Source organism: Camellia sinensis, chromosome 6 (genome assembly GCF_055761805.1).
Source record: "Camellia sinensis isolate YWXY chromosome 6, ASM5576180v1, whole genome shotgun sequence".
In the NCBI taxonomy this organism is placed as follows: domain Eukaryota; kingdom Viridiplantae; phylum Streptophyta; class Magnoliopsida; order Ericales; family Theaceae; genus Camellia; species Camellia sinensis.
The window spans coordinates 77,403,958-77,426,756 of NC_138966.1; the positions used below are offsets into that span (position 1 = coordinate 77,403,958).

At 36.7% G+C, this 22,799-nt stretch overlaps 1 protein-coding gene across 6 annotated transcripts in view; it reads right to left on the reverse strand.

Moving 5' to 3' along the window:
- The window catches only part of LOC145792711 (phosphatidylserine decarboxylase proenzyme 3-like), a 49,917-nt gene extending 39,052 nt beyond the window's left edge, over positions 1–10,865 (reverse strand). For 4 of the 6 annotated variants that reach the window (XR_014332486.1, XR_014332485.1, XM_082874030.1 and 1 more), the window contains exons 1-5: positions 10,383–10,865; positions 10,209–10,288; positions 8,568–8,592; positions 5,468–5,527; positions 4,435–4,503 (exon numbers count right to left, since the gene is read on the reverse strand). Coding sequence is in view for 3 of the 6 variants with exons in the window: in XM_082874030.1 (XP_082730156.1) it covers positions 4,435–4,503; positions 5,468–5,527; positions 8,568–8,592; positions 10,209–10,288; positions 10,383–10,604 (456 nt within the window). In the remaining 3 variants the exon portion in view is untranslated. The remainder of the gene's footprint in view (positions 1–4,434; positions 4,504–5,467; positions 5,528–8,567; positions 8,593–10,208; positions 10,289–10,382) is intronic. The other 2 variants (XR_014332487.1, XM_082874031.1) reach the window with 1 other exon arrangement.
- Positions 10,866–22,799: the final 11,934 nt, after the last annotated feature.

Here is a 22,799-nt window from a genome sequence, read left to right on the forward strand (position 1 = left end):
GATCAAAGTACGTACAGTAGTCATCTTGACAATAGGAGCGAAGGTCTCATCATAATCAATACCATACTCCTGTGAAAAACCTTTGGCAACCAGACGAGCTTTATAGCGCTCAAGAAACCATCAGAATGAGTCTTTACTTTGTAAACCCATTTGCAACCAATCAAATTCTTACCAGCAAGCAAAAGAACTAACTCCCAAGTACTAGTTTTCTGTAAAGCAGACAACTCATCCTCCATAACTTGAACCTAATGAGGATCCTGATAGGCCTCTTTGTAAGACCGAAGTTTCGAAAAAAGAGTGAATACCAGACAAAAAAGTACGATAAAAAGCAGAAAAACATGTATTAAACCAACCCAACCTGTTTGGAGAACGACGCTCACGAGGAGGATAGCAGTGTGCAGCAGGATCAAAGTCGTCAGAAGCAAAAGGAGCAGCAATAGAAGGAGAGACAACTGGTGGTGGGAGAGCCTTACGACCAGAATAGACCAACAACGGAGGGGAAGAAGCAGCCGATGGCGAAGAAGGAGCCATAGGTGACGCAGACGGAGAAATAGGAATGGCCTCAGGAGGAACAATGGCGATATACTCATCTTATGGGACCTCGGAAGGAAATGGGTCAATGTAAACCAAATCTTCTTTGGAAACGGGAGCAGTAACAGGGGGAAGTTGAAAGTAAGACAGACGTTCGAGAAAGGTAACATGACGGGAGACATAGAGGTGACAAGAGACAGGGTTAGCCTTTTTGAGTAAAACTGTAACCCAAAAAGACACACAAGACAGACCGGGCACTGAATTTGGTCCGATCTTTACAGGAAATGAGGACAAAACAAGCAGATCCAAAGACACGCAGGAGGGAATAATTGGGAGGTTGGGAATACAGAGCCTGATAAGGGGATTGATCGAAGGATAGAGGAGTTGGCATGCGATTAAGGAGGAAAGTAGCGATAAGAACTGCCTCGCCCCAGAATGGTGTTGAAACAGAGGCAGAGAAAAGGAGAGATCAAGCTGTCTCAAGGAGATGATGGTGTTTACGCTTAGCACGACCATTTTGGGCAGGGGTATCAATACAAGAAATTTGGTGAATGGTGCCCAATTTGGCCAAAGACTCACAGAATTCAGTTTTAAAGTATTCCCCACCCAAGTCAAACCAAAGTATTTTAATTGTGGCCCTAAACTACGTAGTGATCATAGACTGAAAGGTACGATATATCTGGTAAAAGTCAGATTTATGAGCCATAAGATAAACCCAGGTATAGTGGGTACAATCATCAACAAATGACACATAGTACGCAGAACCCCCTTTACTGAGAAGAGGAGAAGGTCCCCAGACATCAGTATGGACAAGAGAAAAAGGGGAAGCAGAAATAGAAGTACTATTATTAAAAGGTAAAGCTGTTGTTTTAGCAAGTTTACATCCTCAACACTCATTCATTTGACTAGGAGAAACTTTACCTAACAATCCTGACTAAGCTAAAAACCGTAAGCAGTCAACAGACAAATGACCTAAGCAAGAATGCCATAAATAAAACTGACTCAACTGAGAATCTAACTGAAAAGATGAAAGTGCAACGTGGGAGGTGGACAGAAGAAGATGCAGACTTTCCACCACATGGAGATCTCCAACTCTACGGCCGGTCCCAATCTGCTTCTTGGACACCCGATCCTGCACACAACAAACAAAAGAAGCAAAGATAACATCAAAACCAGAAGCATCAAGCTGACTGATAGAAAGTAAGCTAACAGAGAGTTGAGGAACATAAAGAACAGAGGGAATAGTAACAACGGACATGGCAGAGGGTAAAACAAACCCAACAGATAGGACAGACATACTAAACTCATTAACAGTATTAATAGTAATAGGAAAGGGAAGGGGGATACAGTTTTGGAGTAAGGAAATGTGAGGAGTCATATGATGAGAGGCACCAGAATCAAAAAGCTAGACAGAGGAAGGGATACCTGAAAATGACCCAAGCAAACCTGAATGAAGAGAGGTGAGAGCGGAGGCAGATGAAGATGACTGAGAGGTAGACAAGATCTGCTGAAGCTGAGCAAGCTGAGAACTCAAGGAAGCCAAATCAGGACCTGGAGCCGGAGTGGATGCAGTATAAGCAGCGGGAGGCCGAAAAGTACTCTGAGTTGGTGCTCAGGACTGAGACTGTTGAGAAGACGGACGTCCCTTCTTGGGATAATTGTACTTCCAATGACCCTTCTAATGACAGAAAGCACACTCATCTGATGGTAGGGGGCCTTTCTTGGTCTTTGCAATGGCCTGAAGCTGATGAGGTGGGGGGTTCGACAGCAGAGGAGGCTGAGTAGGAGCCAAGAAGACAGATGGAGATAGAGGCTGACTGGCCATCTTAAGATGAGTTTCTTCGGAGAGAAGCTCACGAACAATAGCATCCACAAAAGGGGAGGAGACCGATGAAGGATGCCACCACTGATAGCCTCATACTGAGGGGAGAGAGCCATTAAGAACTACACGAAACGACCTTACTCCCGAAACTCAACATAAGCGTCTAGTGCCTTGAGGCTAGATGGTTCCATGAGAGCCAACTGATCCCAGAGAGGCCTGTCATCTTTATGTAGAAGTCCTAAATAGATTGGTCCCGATGGGGACACTCTAAATAGTTGTTTCCAACTCATACCGCTTGGCAAAGTTGGACTGTTGATACACACCCAATAAATAGTCCCACACCTCCTTGGCAGTACTGTATTTGGAAAATATCATTCCAATACGGTCATCCACAGAATTATGAAACCAGGTCAGAACTTGAGCATTATCACAATCCCAGGTGTCACAGAAAGTCAAATATCCTTATTGTTTCGGGTCCAATGGACAAAGAACAAAACCAGAAACATAGCCCCATTTTTTTTTGCACAAGAAGAAAATTTTTCATAACATTAGCCCAATAAGCATAATTGGCACCAGTGAGTTTATATCTGATGGTTTGGATTTTGATATCCATCATTGTAATAAACCAAAGATAAACTAGGTCGAAGTATAATAATAACTAACAAGTGGGCCAAATAGGAAAATCAGATTTATTTTTTTTTTTTTTTAAATATTAACCAAATAAGGGTACTGATAACAAGTGGGTAAAGTTTCAAAGCTGACGAGAGAAAGAGAAAAAGAAAGAACCAGGGCATAGATGAACCAGACAAAGCCAACGAGAGTCGCGATGAACAGAGATGAACGAAGAGAGTCACGATGACTAGAGGTAGTCGACGAGTCGCGATGAAGCCGACAAGAACCGAGAGAGAGACAAAGCAGATGGGGTTGCAATTGAACAGAGACCAAGAGACAGAGGGTTTCGAATACAAAGATGAACCAGAAGAAGCAAACCCACTAAGGCTAGGGTTTCAAATTAGAAAGCTAGGGTTTCAAACCAAGCTCTCATACCATATAAGTATTTCTGAATAATTTGTATATTCAACTTGTATATCTTTACAAGGAGGGCACCTGTTTATATAACCCTAAACCTATGAGTGAAAAAGGAAAATACGAAAAAGTAAATACAGCTAAATAGTTACACCACAATCTTTCCTAAGTCTATACACAATACAATCTTCCCTAATTCTATACACAATATATTTCTCACAATTAGACTTCTAAACTTTCCACCTAAGAAACATGGACACGGATATGGATACAGATGCGGACATGGTGCATGGCGATTTCAAAAAAATGGGGATATGGACACAGCGGAGACACAACAATAAAATATGTTTTCACATATTTTTATTTACTATCTATATTAATATTACATCCACAAACAATCAATATTAACAAAACTAACTCTAATTCTATTTGTTGTTTTTTTTAAGCACTTTTAAATTAACACAGTTTATATCCTTTTTTTTTTTTTTGGATGATCTATTAAATATTTAAATATAAGAAAAAAATAATAAACATTCAGCATTCATCAAAAATACTAAATAAAATTGAAAAAAAGACAATTTAGCATGTCCCTAGTGTATCTCCGAAGTGTCCCCTAAAAATAAATTAATTAAATAAGGAGACATGCCATGTGGTGTGTCCCATACTTGTCCCCGAAGTGTCTGCGTGTCCCCGAAGTGTTTGTGTGTTTGACATGGATACTGCATTTGTTTTGAAGTGTCGGTGCTTCATAGCTTTCCAGACTATTGTACTGGGTACATGTAATGATGTAACAAAGGGTGGGACTATCTTTGGATAGGTCAGATTGAATTGGGTTGCATAATGCCATACCCAAACTAAAACAAAGCTACATCAGCTGTCATAAGCTAACCCAAGACCAACTGATGAGTGGAAGGCACCAATGGGTTCAGATTGGTTCTCCATTTGTGAATCGTGATGCATGGTCAACTTACTTCAAGACAGAAATATGCAGTATTATCATGAAAAGAAGCATGTTGACAGGCATAAAAACTTATTCAATGAAAAATATAACTTACCCGAGTGAGAAATTCATATAGATCAATTTCACAATATCCAACGAGGTTGTTCTTGGACAATATATTGGTCTGCATCACATGGAAAGTCAATGCATATGCAACAAAAAATGGATTTTTTTTATTAAATAACACTATGATCTTTTTTTAATTTTCTTAACATACAACAAAATTAAGATAATTAAAATGATGACAACACTTTTGTACCCCAATAGTAAGAGAAAGCAAATTTAAGAAATATAGAAAATTCTGCCAATAATAATTCTATTGCAAACGGATTTCAAGACTTGTGCTTTGCAACTTTCACTCAAAGCCAAGTAAAGTTATATTTGCAACTGTAAATATGATAAGCATCAAATGAAGCCACTGCAAAGTATAAACAACTTGCAGGGGAAAACAAAAACTCTTAATGGAATGATTGACTGCATCTATCTATCTATCTAACAATTGCAGTCCTCTCATATATGTATTTACATCGTATTTGGTAAAACTAAGAAAGATAGAATTAGAAATAAACATACCCATGAAATGGGAAATGTAGCACCAACTGAAAATAAGTTGAGCGAGAACAAGCTAAGATGATTCAGCCATGCACAACAAAGACCGATAAATACAACGGTAAGAAAGAGTGATATGATCACCATAAATGAAAGGGCAGAGGAAGACCTAAACTGATATGGATTGAGGCAGTTAAAGGAGAAAGATTTATTTAATTTAACTAGGTATTTAGCCCTTGACAGAGCAGACTAATGAAAATTATTCATGTAGTCAATCCCACAAGTGGAACACGAGGCTTAGTTTGGTTTGGTTTGCTTTGGTTTCAATAATTGGAGATCCCAATGGCAGAAAGACTGTCAATTATTCTTGAACTTTGCCACTGTGCTTGGGTTTCTTGTTCTGTATGACATCAAAGTTGTGTGTTTTCATACATCATTTGATAAATTATATGAAATTAAATATCAAATCCTTCATCAGAAAGGCAATGAATAGCACAGAAATATACGGGTAGTTGGTACAATCAAATTTAGCGCCATACCTCAAATACAGATATCCTTGCAACACGAGGCCCATTTCTTTCCAAAAGAAGTTTCTTCTCCTGTAGAAGAACTATGAACTAAATGTAGGTAGGATAATAAACTGCCAAATTTTCCAAAAGTAAATTACAACCTTGTAGAAGATAATGCTGATTGAACAAAGAGTGTAGAAGGAGAGAAAATGACAACAGAAAGTATAAGGTAGCGTTTGGTAGAGTTTTCTAAATATGATTTGAGAATAGAGTTGTATGTTGAGTTTGTGAGTTTTGAAATTATGATTTGAGTGTGGAAAATTTGTTTGGTTTTGAGTTTTGAAAAAGAGTTTTGGAGGGAGTTTTGAGTTTTTGAAATTAGAAAAGTTATTTGATTCAAAAACTTACAACTCATAACCAAACACATAACCTAAAGTTCTATTCAAAACTCATATAAAAAATTAAAAAAAATTCCGAAAATATTTTTTATTTACAATATAAAAATAACAGGTGCCAAAAAAAAAAAACAAACAAACAAACAAACAAACACTGTACCGGTCAACTGGCCGAACGTCCGGGTTAGCCAAATTTTTCCGCCGAAAAAGAGTTTTCAAAAGTGAATTTGAAATTATAATTTGAAAACTGAAAACAAACACCACTCCTGAAAGAGGGTGAAAATGTGTTTGGCAAACATAACCAAACACAACCTAAACTTCTCCATTATTGTAAATAGTAGGGCAAATTACGCCGGTGGTCCCTACATTTTACCCCTTGTGTCATTTTGGTCCCTACACATTCAATTGACTCAATTTTGACTCTTAATTTTAGATTTTGTATCAATTTGGTCCAATTGATTACAACTTTTAGCTTTTTTTTTATAGAAAATACACACATAAGTGTCATGTGTCATACTTTTAAGGGAAAAATTATGAACTTACTCAACTCAGTGAGTTAATCTCAACCAACTCAGTGATAATTTTTTTAAAAAAATACTAAAGATATTATCAATTGGACTAAATTGACACAAAATCTAAAATTAAAGACCAAAATGACACAAGGTGTAAAATGTAGGGACTACCAGTATAATTTATCCTAAATAGTAATAAGTGGAGAGAATCAAAACACAACCCTTAATATTAATTTTCCTATCACATTGACATGGATGGATGGATGGATGGAGAGAGACACAGGGAGAAAGAGAGACTAAATGATTTCTATTAAACATGCACACTTAAATTAAGTCTATGTTTTTCCTCTCATTTGGAAGATGACAACTTTCTATCTAAATAAAAAAAAAATCAGGGAAATTACAACAACAACAACAAAAACCCTAAGTTTTGAGCCTTTTAACAAAATAAATCATGAGTTTTTAATTTTGTCATTGTAAACCTTAATCTTTTGATTTATTTTCAATCTAACCATTTGCATATTTTTGTTAAGTAGAATTGACGGAAAAATTATATTTTAGTCTTTAAACTAAATCTGCAAAACAGTCAGTATATGTGAAGCAACTTTGGTGTATGGAGGCTAAACATCTGTTGGTATATGCAGTGAAGTAGATGGAGGTGTAGGGCCATAATAATGGATGGGGCTTTTATGCTCTGGGCAAAAACATGATGGACTGTTGGGACGAACAGATGTGCTAGGCTCTAGCATCAATTGAGTGTGAGCAGGTGGAGGGACACCACTGGACGATGGTAGACTGTTGGGACAAACAGATGTGCTAGGCATCAGTGGTGTGTCAGCGGGTGGAGGGACACGATTAGACGATGGGCGGCATTCAGCCATGAGAATGATATCAATGCCATGGAGATGCTCCATCTGCTCCTGACGGACGTGGAATGTCTTCATCTACAAAATTTTTATACATTTTTTAAGTTGCCTGTAATTAAATGAGAGTTAGAAACAATTTCAATGGAATTTTTAAGGAGTCAGAAATTTTTACAAACAATTTCAATAGAATTTTTAAGGAGTTAGAAATTTGGCTTGTTCGAAAATAGGGGATTCAACATGAACAGGATGTTGAAACTATAAGTGTGACGGAATATGGGAAGTTGCACTACTCCCCAACCCCAATCGCAGCTTAACACGTTCCGTAGTCAAAACGGCCAATCTAGTCAGCCCAACAACATCGACATCCAATTAAAAGAGAAAAAAAAGAAAAGAAAAGAAATTGGATGTTGATGTTGTTGGGCTGACTAGACTGGCCTTTTGGACTACAGAACGTGTTAAGCTATGATTAAGGTTGGAGAGTAATGCAGCATCCCATATTCTGTCACAATTACAGTTGCAACATCTGGTTTGTGTTGAATCCCCTATTTTCGAACAAGCCAAATTTCTAACTCTTTAAAAATTCTATTAAAATTGTTTCTAAAAATTTCTAACTAAAAAATTCTATTGAAATTGTTTCTAACTCTCATTTAATTATAGGCAACTCAAAAAATGTATAAAGCTTTTGTAGACGAAGACATTCCATGTCTTTGTCGGGGAGCAGATGGAGCATCTCCGTGGCATTGATACCATTCTCATGGTTGAATGCCACCCATCATCCCATGGTGTCCCTCCACATGCTCACATGCCACCGATGCCAGAGCCTAGCACATATATTTGTCCCAATAGTCCGTCACCATTGTCCAGTGGTGTCCCTCTACCCACTCACACTCCATCGATGCCAGAGCCTAGCACATCTGTTCGTCCCAACAGTCCATCACCTTTTTGCCTAGAGCATACAAGGCCCATCCATTATTTTACCCCTACACCTCCATCAACTTCACTACATATACCAACAGATGTTCAGCCTCCTCACACCAAGGTTGCTTCACATGTTTGCATTTTCCCTTTTCTTTTCTTTTTTTTTTATAATTTGTTTTATTTGTTTAATACTATTGCATATGTAGCAAATTCCCTGTTGGATATTTTAGGTGGTGAAAATGGTTTTCATATTCGATACACAGAGTAATATACGTTCAGGATAATGCCTCCCAAGTGTTAAGCGTGATATGTTACTAACCATTTATTATATGGAATTTTTTATTTCACAAACAACACACCAATTGCTATAATCATTGAAGGTCACAAAAAAGATATTTCAAGCAAGTGCTAAGTAAACATAATATTCGGTGATACTTACAGAGTTCCAAATTGGCTTGTCCGTGCTGCACCACCAACAAGACAATCAACCATTATAAAATGTTAAAAACAAATTGAAAACTATTCTAAACTTCAAAATTCCATTATTACCATACAGAAATTAATATGTTGAGCTTATTACACGCCAAAATTCAGATACAGTAGAACTTATTCAATGTACTACAAACTACAATATCTATGTGGAAATAGGTCATACATATAATAATTCATGAAAACTTTCCATCCAATAGGCTAAAAAATGTGTGCGTATCCCACATGTCGTGCCTGTCTTTCTTAGAGTAGCACTGTTCATGCTATACTTTAACGGCTACCATCAAGAGCTTTTTTTTTATTTTATTTTATTTTTTATGTCCTTTATTTAAGTTGTTAATGTACGGCTCAATTAGAGTACTTTAATGGCAAGGATTTAAAGTCTTTGAAGTTTCCACAAAAAAAAAATATTAAAAAAAATGGTTTTGAAAGTGTTGTAATCAATTTTTCCAGATTTTGGAAAATTAGGCAAAGAAAAGGCTCTTTCTCTTTTCCTCACCTTTTAAACCAAAAGAACAGCCCTTTGAGTTTTACTTTTTGATACTTGTTTGTTCTCATTTTTGTTTTTCAAATATTCTAACATCTATTACATCAACCAGAGCAGTCCCCTTAATTTGGAGTTGTTCTGCAACAATTTTTATACAGAAAGCTCCATGAAATGATGATATTTTTTTCTTTTCTAAGGTAAGTAAGCATTCTATAACCAAAAAAGAAAGATATATAACGAAGCTTAACACATAATCCCAAAAGGAGGACACACACGCCAGCCCAAAAGGCCTCATGGAAAGTATAGGAACACCAGAAAAATGCTTTTCAATCTATGAATTTGATCCTCAACTCGTTTGAATGAACACTTACTTATCTTCCCCTACATGCACCAGATAAGCAACATATTCTGCCCTCTATTCCAGCCAGACGACAAAGCTTATTTATCTAACATCTATCTAGACACCTCCTTTTATAATGAAAGGTTTTAAATTTTCTTTGTGATCAAGGCTACATTCACAGTTATTTTAAACGGTTAGAAAGCAAAGGAAGGGTGTTGTTGCACTTAGACACATCGAACAAGTAGAAGCTATTGTAAATTGAATGATCTATAGACCTAAGCTAAGCCCCCCCCACCCCAACCCCGAGAAAGAATCCCGAAAGAAAAGTAGGAAAGCACAAAGAACATAATTTGCCTCATCACTCAGAACTCTCCTTTTGTCCCTTTTTCTTCACAAATTCCTCACCCTTTTTATTAAATAAATAAATAAAATGTATTCCTCTTTTACTTCTTGCTTGCAAAAGCTCCTTTAAGATGCAGGGTGTTTTTGATCCTATAAAATGAATAGGCAATCTTGCTCTTTTCACCGTTGTAAATGATTTTAAACACCACTACTGATCAAAATCAAATAAAGTGAAACAGGTTCCAACCCCAAAAAACAAATAAAAATAAAAAAATCATTTGATGATCAGATTGATTCCGATTACAGAATGTTGAGCATGTATTGGGACGTTCTAATTCATGTAACATATTATATCGACACACAAACAACATGGAACTAAATGTCCAAGAATTTGACAATAGAAGAAGTAGGAGATGCTTAACTGATCAGATATGGCAGTACGAAAAGTCTGTTCTCCGAAAGAAACACAAGCAAGCCACTTGTCCTTGAACTTCATCTCAGCCTTCAACAACAACAAGAAGTACATAATCACATTATATCATGTATATATATATATATATATATATATGTATGTAAATGTGATTTTAAAATCATACACCGATGAGTTTGACGAGAGCGATGCCAGCGAAATCCTCGGCGGCGTGCAATTTCGAATGCGAGCCACTGTGACTGCCGGAGCCGCCGCGGCGGAGATGGAGGCGGCGGTGGTGACGATGAATGTGGAGTCGGGAGAAGAGCGAGGAGGAGCGATTCGAACCCTCAGTAGTGGAGTCATCAGAGGAGTCTGTAACGCTTGGTTTCGAGCTTCCATGCCCCATTTTCTCTCTGTATCTCTGAAACTAATGATAAAATGGAGCATATTTGGAGGATACCAGAAAGAGGGATTCATAAAGACTGTTGAATGGTGTGGAAATTTGACATGTTGAGTGGAGGATGATGATGATGATAGAAGAGGACCGGTCGAGCGTCCGAGGCCACAAGGTCTCTCATCTCTTACACTATGTTTGAACCTACGAGAGAAAAGAAAAGAAAAGAGAAGAAAAGAAAGGATTGATAAAGAAAGATGGTGTTGATATTTCGGTTTTTGGTTTGGATGAGGAAGAATTAAAAGAAAAGAAATGGTTATAATTTTTTTTATTTTTATTTGGTTAGATTTTATTAAGAGAAAAAAAAATATTTTATATTATATTATCAAAATAATCTTTTTATATTTTTTAATTAGAGAAATTGACCAGTAAATCCTATTTTATCATCTTGTAGATCATGTGGTCCTAATTGTTTTCTTTTAAACCGTTTAGTCCTTTGGGTTGTTTGTTTACTATTTTACCATTAAAGTGTTAATTTGAGTTTGTAGACCCGCATGTATTTATGGGAAGGGGTGTGTGAGGTTCACGTTCCAAAAAAAGGTAATAGTACTCTTTTTCTTTGACGTGGGTTGTGACGTGAATTTGACACTTTTTTTATTTTATTTTTTCCATGACGTGGATTGTGTCACGTTTCAGCTTTACATCAGTTTGAGCCTTTGTTTTCCAATTGCCATTTGTGACGTTTCGACGTGAACCTCACCGATTCCACCGATTCTCGTTCTCAAGCTCACCTATTCTGGTTCTCAATCTCAGCGATTCACAGTTCTGGTTCTCAACATCAATCTTAGTCCTGGTTCCACAGTTCCGGTTGTGCACTGTGGGGTTCGCTCGGTGAGGTTCACATTGAAACACAAACTGGATTAAGGTTCACATCTGAAGAACGACAATCGAAACACAAACTGGATTAAGGTTCACATCGAAACACAATCCGCCGGAAGTGTCCATCTGAAGAAAACACAAACTGGAAAAACCAAAATCCAAGTTGGGGGGTCGGACGTGAACCTTACCATTGATGTTTCGACATGAACCAAAATCAAAGTTCCATTTACTCACATCCTTCATCTCACACTAGACACACAACACAATCTCTCTCCCTCTCTCTTATCATGGACGCTCTCACTCTCTTCTGCACCGCCTCTCTCATCGCCGGCGGCTTCTATTGGTCCTTCTTTCGCCGCCCCAAAGAAATCGAAGTCACCGAGAACGTCCCTGCCTTCGTCGACACTTTCTACAACCTCGTCACCGACATCTACGAATGGGGTTGGGGTACCACGTTCCCAGTGAACCACATTCCAGTGAACCACGTTGGATCTATCGACGGAGCAGATGAGGAGATTGGAAAGATTGGTGGCGGAGGTAGGAGGAGAAGAGAGGGAATTGGAGGGGGAGGTGGTTAGGGTTCAGGCGAGGATGGCGGCGCTGGTGGTGGTGGAGGCGACGAGGACGACGGTGAACGGAGATGTGAATCACGTGGAATTAGTGATCAGGAGGTTGAGATCGGCCATGGAGGAGCTTGTGGAGTGTGATGATAATCTGAGAGTGAAGACAGCGATGATGGTAATGGGGATTTTGAATGACAGATCCGAATTGCCAAACGTGGATGAGGAAATGTATCCCACAAAATCCGTCCACACACACACATCCCATATATACACCTGTAGATAAAAAACAAAATAGGGTTAAATCCGTCCACATACACATCACATAAATTTAAAACGGGACTTGATTGTTCACAAAACATATCAAACAGGACTTGTCAATCTAAGAGAATGAACATGGGACCAGATGGAGTAATAAATTGGTAAACAGGACTTTTTGATAATTTCCCCTTTTAATTATTTTATTTCTTTTATTTTTATAGGGACAAAATTGATATTATGAAAATAGTGATTTCTTTTCTCTTTCAGTCTCTCTACTTTTAGAAAGATTGAAAATGAGGCTTATAAGAGAAATGAGTTTCTCTCCATTTCTTTTCATTTCTTTCTACTTAGATTATTCAAACAAATAAGTAAAATACATACCACTCTATTTCTTTTCTTTTCTCTTCAAATCACTTACGCTATGTTTGGATTGAGTGATTTGGAGAGAAAAGAAAAGAAATTGAGAGATATGCATTTCTCTTACATGTTTGGATAACTTAAGTGGGGAGAGATGAAAAGAAATTGAGAGAAACTCATTTCTCTTATAAGCCTCATTTTCAATCTTCCCAAAAGTGGAGAGATTGGAAGAGAAAAGAAACCATTATTTTCATAATACTAATTTTGTTCCTATAAAAATAAAAGAAATAAAATGATTAAAAATATAAAAAAGTTATTTTGGTAATATAACATAAAATAATTTCTTTTCTTTTCTCTTAATGAAATCTAACCAAACAAGAATGAGAGAAATCATAATCATTTCTTTTCTTTTATTTCTTCCTTATACAAACAAAAATGAGAGAAATCACAATTATTTTTTTTCTTTTCTTTTCTATTCTCTTATTACTTAAGTAATCATTTCTTTTCTTTTTTCTCCTAAGTTCTCAAATACAGTGTTAATTCAAACATAGCGTTAGTGGTGGGGGTGGGGGTCTACATCATCAATGTAGACTTTCTTGGAAGGGAGTTAGGGGGGGTGGTTTTGAAGGTATCCACCTCCTCCTCTGCCTCTCCCTCACTGATTCTGCTTTTGTTATCCACACGTGATGAGAGAGGAAGGGGGTAGGGCAATGTGTTCCGCTGTTGAGTAAGGATCTTCTAGAGTTTTTTTTTTTTTAAATTTCTTAGAGTGGTGCATTGTATGGTTGAAATTTAATGACAAGTCACATCAATTTTTTAACATTAAATCTCAACCACACAATATACCACTTTAGAAAACTTTAAGAAAAAAACGCTCTATAGGACCCTCGGTGTCCGCTGTTTGGACGTGATGATGTACACCACCGTCCATTCAAAGTGCTTAACTTCATCAGCCAGTCGTCATGTCATGACACAGGGCATTCTGCTGTTACCGTCCATTCGAAGCGCTAAACAATCAAAAATGGATGGTTTGCTCTCCAGAAAATATATTCAGAAACGTTTTTGAAAAAATAAAAATAAATATCAAAATAATATTTTGGATAAAATTCCCTTTATCCTTGTGCTTTTGGCTGGACTACTTTACCACTTGTGGTTCAACAATAGTAAACAATCCTCATATAATTTTAGTTTTCGCTTGGAGGTGGATTAGTTTTTTAATTTTTTAAAAAATTATTTTAGTTTAAGATTAAAAAATTTCATTTATGATGAAATTTTTTGTCCTTTTTAACTTTTGTGTAAGGAAAAATAAAATAATTATAATTTAAATATGACATTTTATCTTATTAACTTTTTGATTTATTTTATCTTAAAAAAAATATGCCAAACACAACCTCAGATTAAAGTACAATTTTAACTCTATTAATGGAATAGATGCAATGACCTTAGAAAAATTCTGTAAACCTCAAATGAATTATCAAATTTTTTATCAAACCTCTCACATAAATGTAGAACCCACACAAATCAAATGTGTCTTGATCTTAATACCTTTGTCTGCCTTTAATTTTTTGTCCTCATTTTTGTGTTTTTTGCTTTTGTTTTTGTTTTTTCTCTTACTTTTATTATGCACATGCCCTCGTTTTTCTATTTTAGTAACTTTTTATTTTTTTTGAAAAAATATACAGAAAAGTATTAAAAGTGATGTGACAATTTATAATGATTTTTTGACATTTTAACTAATATTAATTTATAATGATTTTTTTGACATTTTAACTAATATAAAGCTCGTTTGGGATATGTGTTTTGACTTTTTGACTTTTTAATTATTTTAGCCTAAGGCTAAAAACCCTCGTTTGGGATAGATTTTTTGGCTTTTATGACTTTTATGAGAAAAAAAATGAAATGATTATGATTTAGATGTGACATTTTGTCTTATTTAGCTAAAATAGTCTATTTTGTTTTATATGACTATTTTAACCTGAATGTTTTTCCCAAACAAGCTCATACTCAATTCCCAAACAAAGCCATATTAATTATATACAATACACACACACATAATTATGTATACTTTTGCCAAGTGAATGCATTGAATTTCTGCAATGAAAATGTAACAGCCCGAAATAATAACAACAACCCACCTCACGATATTCAAAGAAAAATAGAAACTTGCGTAATGTTAGCATTCCATTGATATCCTTTTACCGTTCAAATAATGATATATGCATGTATACATTCATAAATCCTAAATCCTAAATCTATTATATATTACATGTGTGAGTGAATTGGAACAAAAGAAGTACAATTAAGTTAATGCCTTAATGACTACATCTTTCCAAGTCAATACTTTGAAACAACAAAGTGAGTTGAACTCCATACATATAAAGTCCAAGGCTTGTACAACAAATATTTACATAAAAGAAGCAAAAAGAAGCCATCGGCTCTAAGGTCGTCCTAAGTTATGTCCTTGATGAAGGGATATTATCAGCACCTAAAAGTTGTTCTTCACAAAGGGTAAGTTAAAGCTTAGTAGAGATAATTGAACACAACGTATGAAACTTAACAAAGTCATATAGTGAATGTATATGCATGTCATTTGTCAAAATGTTACACATTCTCTTTTAAAGTAATGCAATGCCATAGTTATATATATATATACATATATATAAATCAATTCATAAAACGATACTTTTTAAATTAGAAAATAGAGCAACGGATACAAAACAATAGGAATCTCTAGGTATGTGACTGTCAGTAGGCTATACAAACACTACCAAAGCCATTTTACCGATTCTAACTAAAAGGATCGACACTTAACTGCGCAGGTTTCTAGACTTTTACCAAGGACACACAAACCAACATAATAAAGCCATAACCACACCCTCTAACCAGATTCACCAAGATATACACCATTTTTTTCTCAAAACGATATATTTTCAATGTTTAAATATGAAATAATGCTCAATACAAGATGTATGAGTAGTTAGTTTCAATCAACCTAATCCTCATGCAATTTTTACAACACTCAAAACTATCCTCCACCAATAGCCCAAAACAAATATCTCTACACAACTGATAAATTTCCAACAACAAATATAATTTCATAAATTTCAAAATATAAGTGATAATACATATTCAACTCCGCTCTCAGCATCAATAATCATTTTATCTTTTCAAAACTCAATATGTTCCCCTTCCATTTATAGGTCAAACACTAATGTTTCCAATAAAACCCCATTTTCTTTCAAAAACACATTTAAAGGAGAAATTTCTAATATTTCTACATAACTCAACCATAAATTCATTCCTAAAACGTTCCTCAAGAACCCATTTGAAAACCCCTCTTTTATATTTCAAAAAACAAACCCTAAATCAAAAACCTAACTCGAAATCACAATACCTTACATGGAACACATAACGAAGCTAAGAATCATACAGAAAGGTTGAAGAAATCCCCACTCAAGACTAGAAGAGTTGACAAACAAGACACAAGATTTGATGAAGTTGAAACTTGGACTTTCTCCGATCAAAATGACCACCTATGCGCGCTCTACACTTTTTCCAAAGCATTAGTGTGACCAGATCAATGGATTTGGGTGTATTTGAGTGTTTAGGTAAGAACTATAGAGAGAGAGAGAGAGAGAGTAAAGAAATTAGGTTTTGGGATGTTTTAGAGAGAGAGAAAGCAAAAAGTGACAGAAAAGACCTTTCCCCGATCTAATATATGTATAGACTGCTCGAGCGACCAAACCACTGCTCAAGTGTCAAACACGAGTAAGTGACACCGCTCAAGCGACTAAAACATGGCTCGAGCACAAGATGACCTTTTTCCAGAAGTTTTGTAGACTGCAAAGGACTACTCGAGCAAAGATTACGTTACTTCTAGTAGTTTTGTAGACCTACAAAAATATTGAGAGAACTCAAAGACCGCTCAAGTGTAGGAAAAACCGCAAGAGTGAACCTAAAGAAAAACTTACATAAATTCCTTTGAAAAACGAACTACCAACTTGTTCATAACATAACCAACTCAACAACAACAATACAAGAAGAAGTATAGACAACGATAAAGAGTATGGGATCCCAGATCCAAGAACATGAAAGGGTCGGGTCTAACCCAAGCTATTATAATCTTCCCTTATTAAGAAATTTTATCCCCGAAATTTAAATCGACACAATAATCACCGCGATCTAATCCCATTGACAATCCATACTAATAACAATGATAAAACAATGTCATCTAGCACAAAATATTACAATTTGAATCTCCAAAACATTTACAATGTTTATATATTACAACGCAATGAAATTTGAATACAAAACTCAAATATCAGCAAACAGGTCCAGATACTTCTCATGGACTTCAGCCTTGTGCTCTCAAGTCGCCTCCTCAACTCCATGGTGTCACCACAATACCTTAACCAATGGGATAGTCTTGTCCCTCAAAACTTGATTCCGAGTATCTAACAGCCGAATCAGCATCTGTTCATATGAGGCATTCTCATATACCTCTAATTCGGTCCAATCCAGCACATGTGAATGATTAGGCTTTTACTTTCAGAGCATATAGATATGGAATACGTCATGAACCCTAAAAAGTTGGGGCAACAAGGCCAAATAGTAAGCTATCTCCCCAATTAGCTCTAGAATCTCAAAGGACCCAATGAACCTAGGAGACAACTTCCGACTCTTCCCAAATCTTATTAAACCCCGTCTCGGCGAGATCTTAAGAAACACATGATCCTCTACCTTAAAAGACAAAGGTCTCCTACTTCGGTCGACATAGCTGTTTTGACGACTCTAAGCCGAAACCAACCTCTTATGGATAAGTGCAACATTCTCCGTCGTTTCTTAGACTAATTCAGGACCTAACATAGGTGCGTCACCCACCTCAACCCAACACATAGGAGATCTACACTGTCGGCCATAAAAGACCTCAAAACGTGCCATACCAATACTCGCTTAAAAATTATTATTATAAGTGAACTCCACCAAAGGAAAATGTCTCTCCCATGACCCCTTAAAATCAAGAACGTAAGCCTGAAACATGTCCTCTAAAATCTGAATGGTGCGCTCAGACTGCCCATCAGTCTGAAGATGATGGGTGGTACTAAAGTCAACGTAGTGCCCAAGACACCCTATAGGCTCTACCACAACTGAGACGTCAAATGCAGATCCCTATTTGAGACGATAGTCACCGGAACGCTATGAAGTCGCACTATATCTCTAACATACAGATCAACAAGGTAGTCTATCGAATCACTCGTGCACATCGGTATAAAGTGTGCAGATTTGGTTAACCGGCCAATTACTACCCATACAACATTATTACCCCGTTGAGTCCTTGAAAGATCCACAAAAAAATCTATTGTGACATGCTCCCACTTCCACTCAGTTATAGGTAAGGATTGCAACAAATCGACTGGTCGTTGATACTCAGGTTTCACTTGTTGACAAGTAAGGCACCTCGAAACAAATAAGGTAACATTTCTCTTCATCCCTCTCTACAAAAACTGATGACTAAGGTTGTGATACATTTTTGTGCCTCTCAGTTGTATCGCAAGGCATGAAAGGTGGAACTCTTAGAGTACCTTCTCTCTACAAGACTTTGGCACAAAAGACGGTCTAGATATCTCACACTCGAGTGCAAATGGACATTTAAGCCATTTTCTAACTTCCCACTGGATATTTTTCCTCGAATAGTCTCTACTTCGTGATCACATTATTATGCCTCTACAACCCAGCTAACTAAGATAGGTTGCGCAACTGTAGTAAATGAAGTGTCCAACTCAACAGACTCGCCAAGGTGCAAGTCAAATTCGCTGATGGCGCCCAACATCTCTTACTCCCGAATGTCAATACTGGTTACTTTGCTCACAAATTTCCTACTCAAAGCGTTGGCTACTACATTGGCATTCCCCAGGTGATAATGCAATGCAAAATCATAATCCTCCATAAAACTCTGTCCATCTCCTCTACTTGAAATTCAAGTCCTTATGTGAGAATAGATATTTCGAACTCTTGTGAACAAAAACACCTCAAATCTCTCCCCACAGAGGTAATGCCTCCAAGTTTTTAAGGCAAATATCACTTTCGCTAACTCTAAATCATGCGTAGGATAATTTCTCTTGTATATTTTCAACTACTATGAACCATAAGCTACCATTTTTCCTTCCTGCATTAACACACAACCGAAACCTTCTTGAGATGCATCACAGTAAACTAAATAACTTAAACACCTCTCCAGAATGATCAAAACTAGAGTAGTGGTGAGTCTAACATTGAGCTCTTAGAATGACTTTTCGCAAGCCTTACTCCATACAAATTTAACCGTTTCCTCATCAATTTAGTTAAAGGTGAAGCCAATCTAGAGAAAACCTTTACAAAACGTTGGTAATACTCGGCTAAGCCTAAGAAACTCCGGATCTCAAAGGCGTTCTTACATTGTTCCCAATCTTGCATTGTGTCTATTTTAGATGAATCTATGATCACCCGTTCCTTAGACACCACATGGCCTAGGAACTTAACTTCATTGAGTCAAAACTCACACTTCCCGAACTTAACATATAACTGGTGTGCTTTAAGCAATTCAAGTACAACCCTCAAGTGTTCCTTGTGTTCCTCCTTAGAGGGTGAGTAGACTAAGATGTCGTCAACGAAGACAACCATGAACCAATCCAAGAACTCATGAAAGACTCGATTCATCAAGTCCATAAATGAAGTCGGTGCATTAGTCAGCCCAAAAGGCATCACTAAGAACTCATAATGGTCATACCACGTACAGAAGATTGTTTTCTAAATATCCTCCTCCTTCACCCTCAACTGGTGATACCTTGATCTCAAATCAACCTTCAAAAAGCAACGTGACTCCTTTAACTGGTCAAACAGATCATTTATTCGTTGTAATGGGTTAATAGTTACCCAGCTTAACTTTTGGTAATCGATGCACAGTTGTAATGTACCAAATTTCTTCTTTACAAAGAGAGCTGGTGCTCCTCAAATGTGAGGTACTAAGGTGGATGAAGCCCTTATCTAACAAATCCTGAAACTATAGCTTCAACTCACACAACTCGGCTGGAGCAAACCTATATGGTGCCACGGGAAATCAGAGTCGTACTTGGCGCTAAATCAATAGAAAACTCAATCTCTCTATGTGGCGGTAACTCTATGATATCCTTTGGAAAGATATTCGAATACTCTCAAACTACTCTCGACAATTCAACCCGAACTGTACTACCCTCATCAGCTATCTAGATGAAAGTAATTCGAGTTATATATATAAATCAATTCATAAAATAATACTTTTAAAATTAGAAAACAAGGTAGTGGTTACAAATCACTAGGAATCTCTAGGTACATTCTGTCAGTAAGTTATACAAGTACTACCGAAACCATTTTACCGGTACTAACCGGAAGGATTGACACCTAACCGCGCGGGTTTCTGGACTTTCACCAAGGACACACATGCCAACATAATAAAACCATAATCACACTCTCTAACCAGATTCACCAAGGTATACACCCATTTTTCTCAAAACTATACATTTTTAATGCTTAAGTATGAAACAATGCTCAATGCAAGATGTATGAGTAGTTGGTTTCAATCAACCCAATCTTTATGCAATTTTTACAACACTAAAAGCTATCCTCCACAAATAGCCCAAAATAAATATCTCTATACAACTGATAAATTTTCAACAACAAATATAATTTCATAAATTTTAAAATGGGAGTGATAATATGTATCCAACTCTACTCTCATTATCGACAAACTTTCTTCGATGAAAACGACCACTTCCACGTACTACACTTTTTTCCAAAGCACTAGAGCGATGATATTGATATATTTGAGTGTATTTGAGGGTTTATGTAACAATCCTAACCCATGATTAGCCTATAATCCATGATTAAGAATGTTTAACAAGTAATTAAGAAGAAATCCTAAGTTAATTTCGTGTGCCATGTGTTATTTATGTTTATATCTATCTGCTATAGGAACATCTGTTGATAATTTTGTTTGAATCTGTGAATTGAAGGCCTTATCGGCATCTGACCACGAATTTGACTACGTCAATGTGTTAATTTGAATTTTTAGAATTTTATGGTAACTTTAATTAAAATGCAATTCGGAATCAAATAATTAGAATAAAATAATGCCAATTGATTAGATTAATCAAAGATTAATTTCTCTTCACTAATTGAGCCTATATAAGGCTAATTGATTCTAGAAGCCTCATATACACTTCATTGTCATCATCTTCTTCAACAAAAACGTAGAAAGAGGGAGAGAAGAGAGAACATTGAGATCAAAGCTTGAGGTGGAAGAATTGCTTGGAAAATTGAAAGAGTTGAAAGAATCATAGAATTGCTAAGATTTAAGAGAATTAAGAGCCTAGGTAAAAAGTTCAACCTTGAATTTGAAACGTTAAGTGAGCTAACATAAGAATTCAAGAGAATTGAGTTAAAGAATGTAGAAATGAGAGCATATCATGCATACATGTTCATTTTATCATGGTATGAATTTATTTTCCAAGAAATCTCCTCATGCATGTCATTGTTCTCACTTGGTTTTGGAGGTTCATCATAATCTATATCATTTCATCTCCATTGATCATGTTTTGGAAAAAAATGAGCTCATATCAAGGCATGCATGTTTTATATAAGTTGATTTTGGGTAATTGACAGTGCTTTTGGGCTTGAGTTTGCGAAATAGTTTTCAATTCATGATGTATTATGAGTTTATATATGTTTTCTTAAGTTTTGGGCCCAAATAATGTGTTTTGAAGCTTTGAATTTGAGTTTTGCATCTTGTTCAGCAATCTGAAAATTTCAGAATTTGATCGCATCGCTCGAATGACCAAAGCTTCGCTCAAGCGTAAAATACGAGCTCTTAGAAGTTTTATAGAGTTTGGGGGTTGGCTTGAGCGGCAAAAGTTATGCTCGAGCGACCACCCTTTGTTTGAACCTTGGCTCGAACAACCAAAAGTTGGCTCGAGTGTAAAATGAGAGCTCCTAACAGTTTTGCAGACTTTGTAGACCGTTTGAGCGACCAAAGCTTCGCTCGAGCGAACTGCCCTGTTTTCATAAATTTGGCTAAGTGTTTCAAAGTACAGTTTTGCATTCTCATTGCATCCCAGGCATTCCTAGGCCATGTTTAAGCCATAAGAATGAGGATAAGAACTAGAAACACATGCTAAGAATGAAGAAAAATAAGTTTAGCGCCAATAGCACGTGTGTTCAAGTGCTGCTATGTGTTTAGGTCATGTGTTAACACCTGCATGATTGATCTGTTTTGTGCAAGTGATGTGTTCTACCTCTGGAGCTATCTGTGAGTAATAACTTTGTAAAGCTATGTTTAACTTTAATTATTTTCTAAATGATATGAAATGATTTGTTTTCTGAAATGCTATCCTTTGTATGGATAAATGATTGTTCAGATTTCTGAAATGTATTCGTGGTATCCTTACCATTATGTGATTTTTGTTATCTGCTTTGTATACGCCTCATGTAATCACGAGCCAACTGTACGTCCCATATGATCATAGGTCAACTGCTCATGGATTCTTATGAACGTCTCTTGTGCACATTAGTCAACTGTATGTCCCATATATTTATGGGTCAACTGCTCTATTAGCACTAATGGATTGTAGACGCGCCCGCGGAGGGGGGCCTTATGTTACTACAGTTCGGACTCGCGATTTTGTTGTCGCGGTTCTTAATCTGAACCAAAGAGTCCAAATCTGGCAAATCGTTTTGAGAAACAGATTTTTGAAAAAGTAGTGCCAAACATGGACTGCTTTGCCAGATACAGAGTCGCCACCTAAATATTTTTTAAATGGGGAAATTTAGGAAACCCTGACTCGGTGCCGAAGGCCACATGTCCGTCATCACCGGAGTTGTCTCGGCTCGGGAGCTTGGGTACGATCGGGGAAGGTCAGCTATGAGCACCCCCTTTCGCCCGGTCCGAAGACCGGCCTCTACTAACCATGATATCCGATTTTGAAGATGTTATGAGTTCTTATTCCATTTATTAGCCTAGAATTACTATGTTATGCGCACAGCAAACAAGTATAGACTAGATTGCCTAATTTGGAAATAAGCATTGCATATCCGTTCGGTTTTGAAAAGTGCTTTGGAATTTGCTACTCGCAAGTAGGCT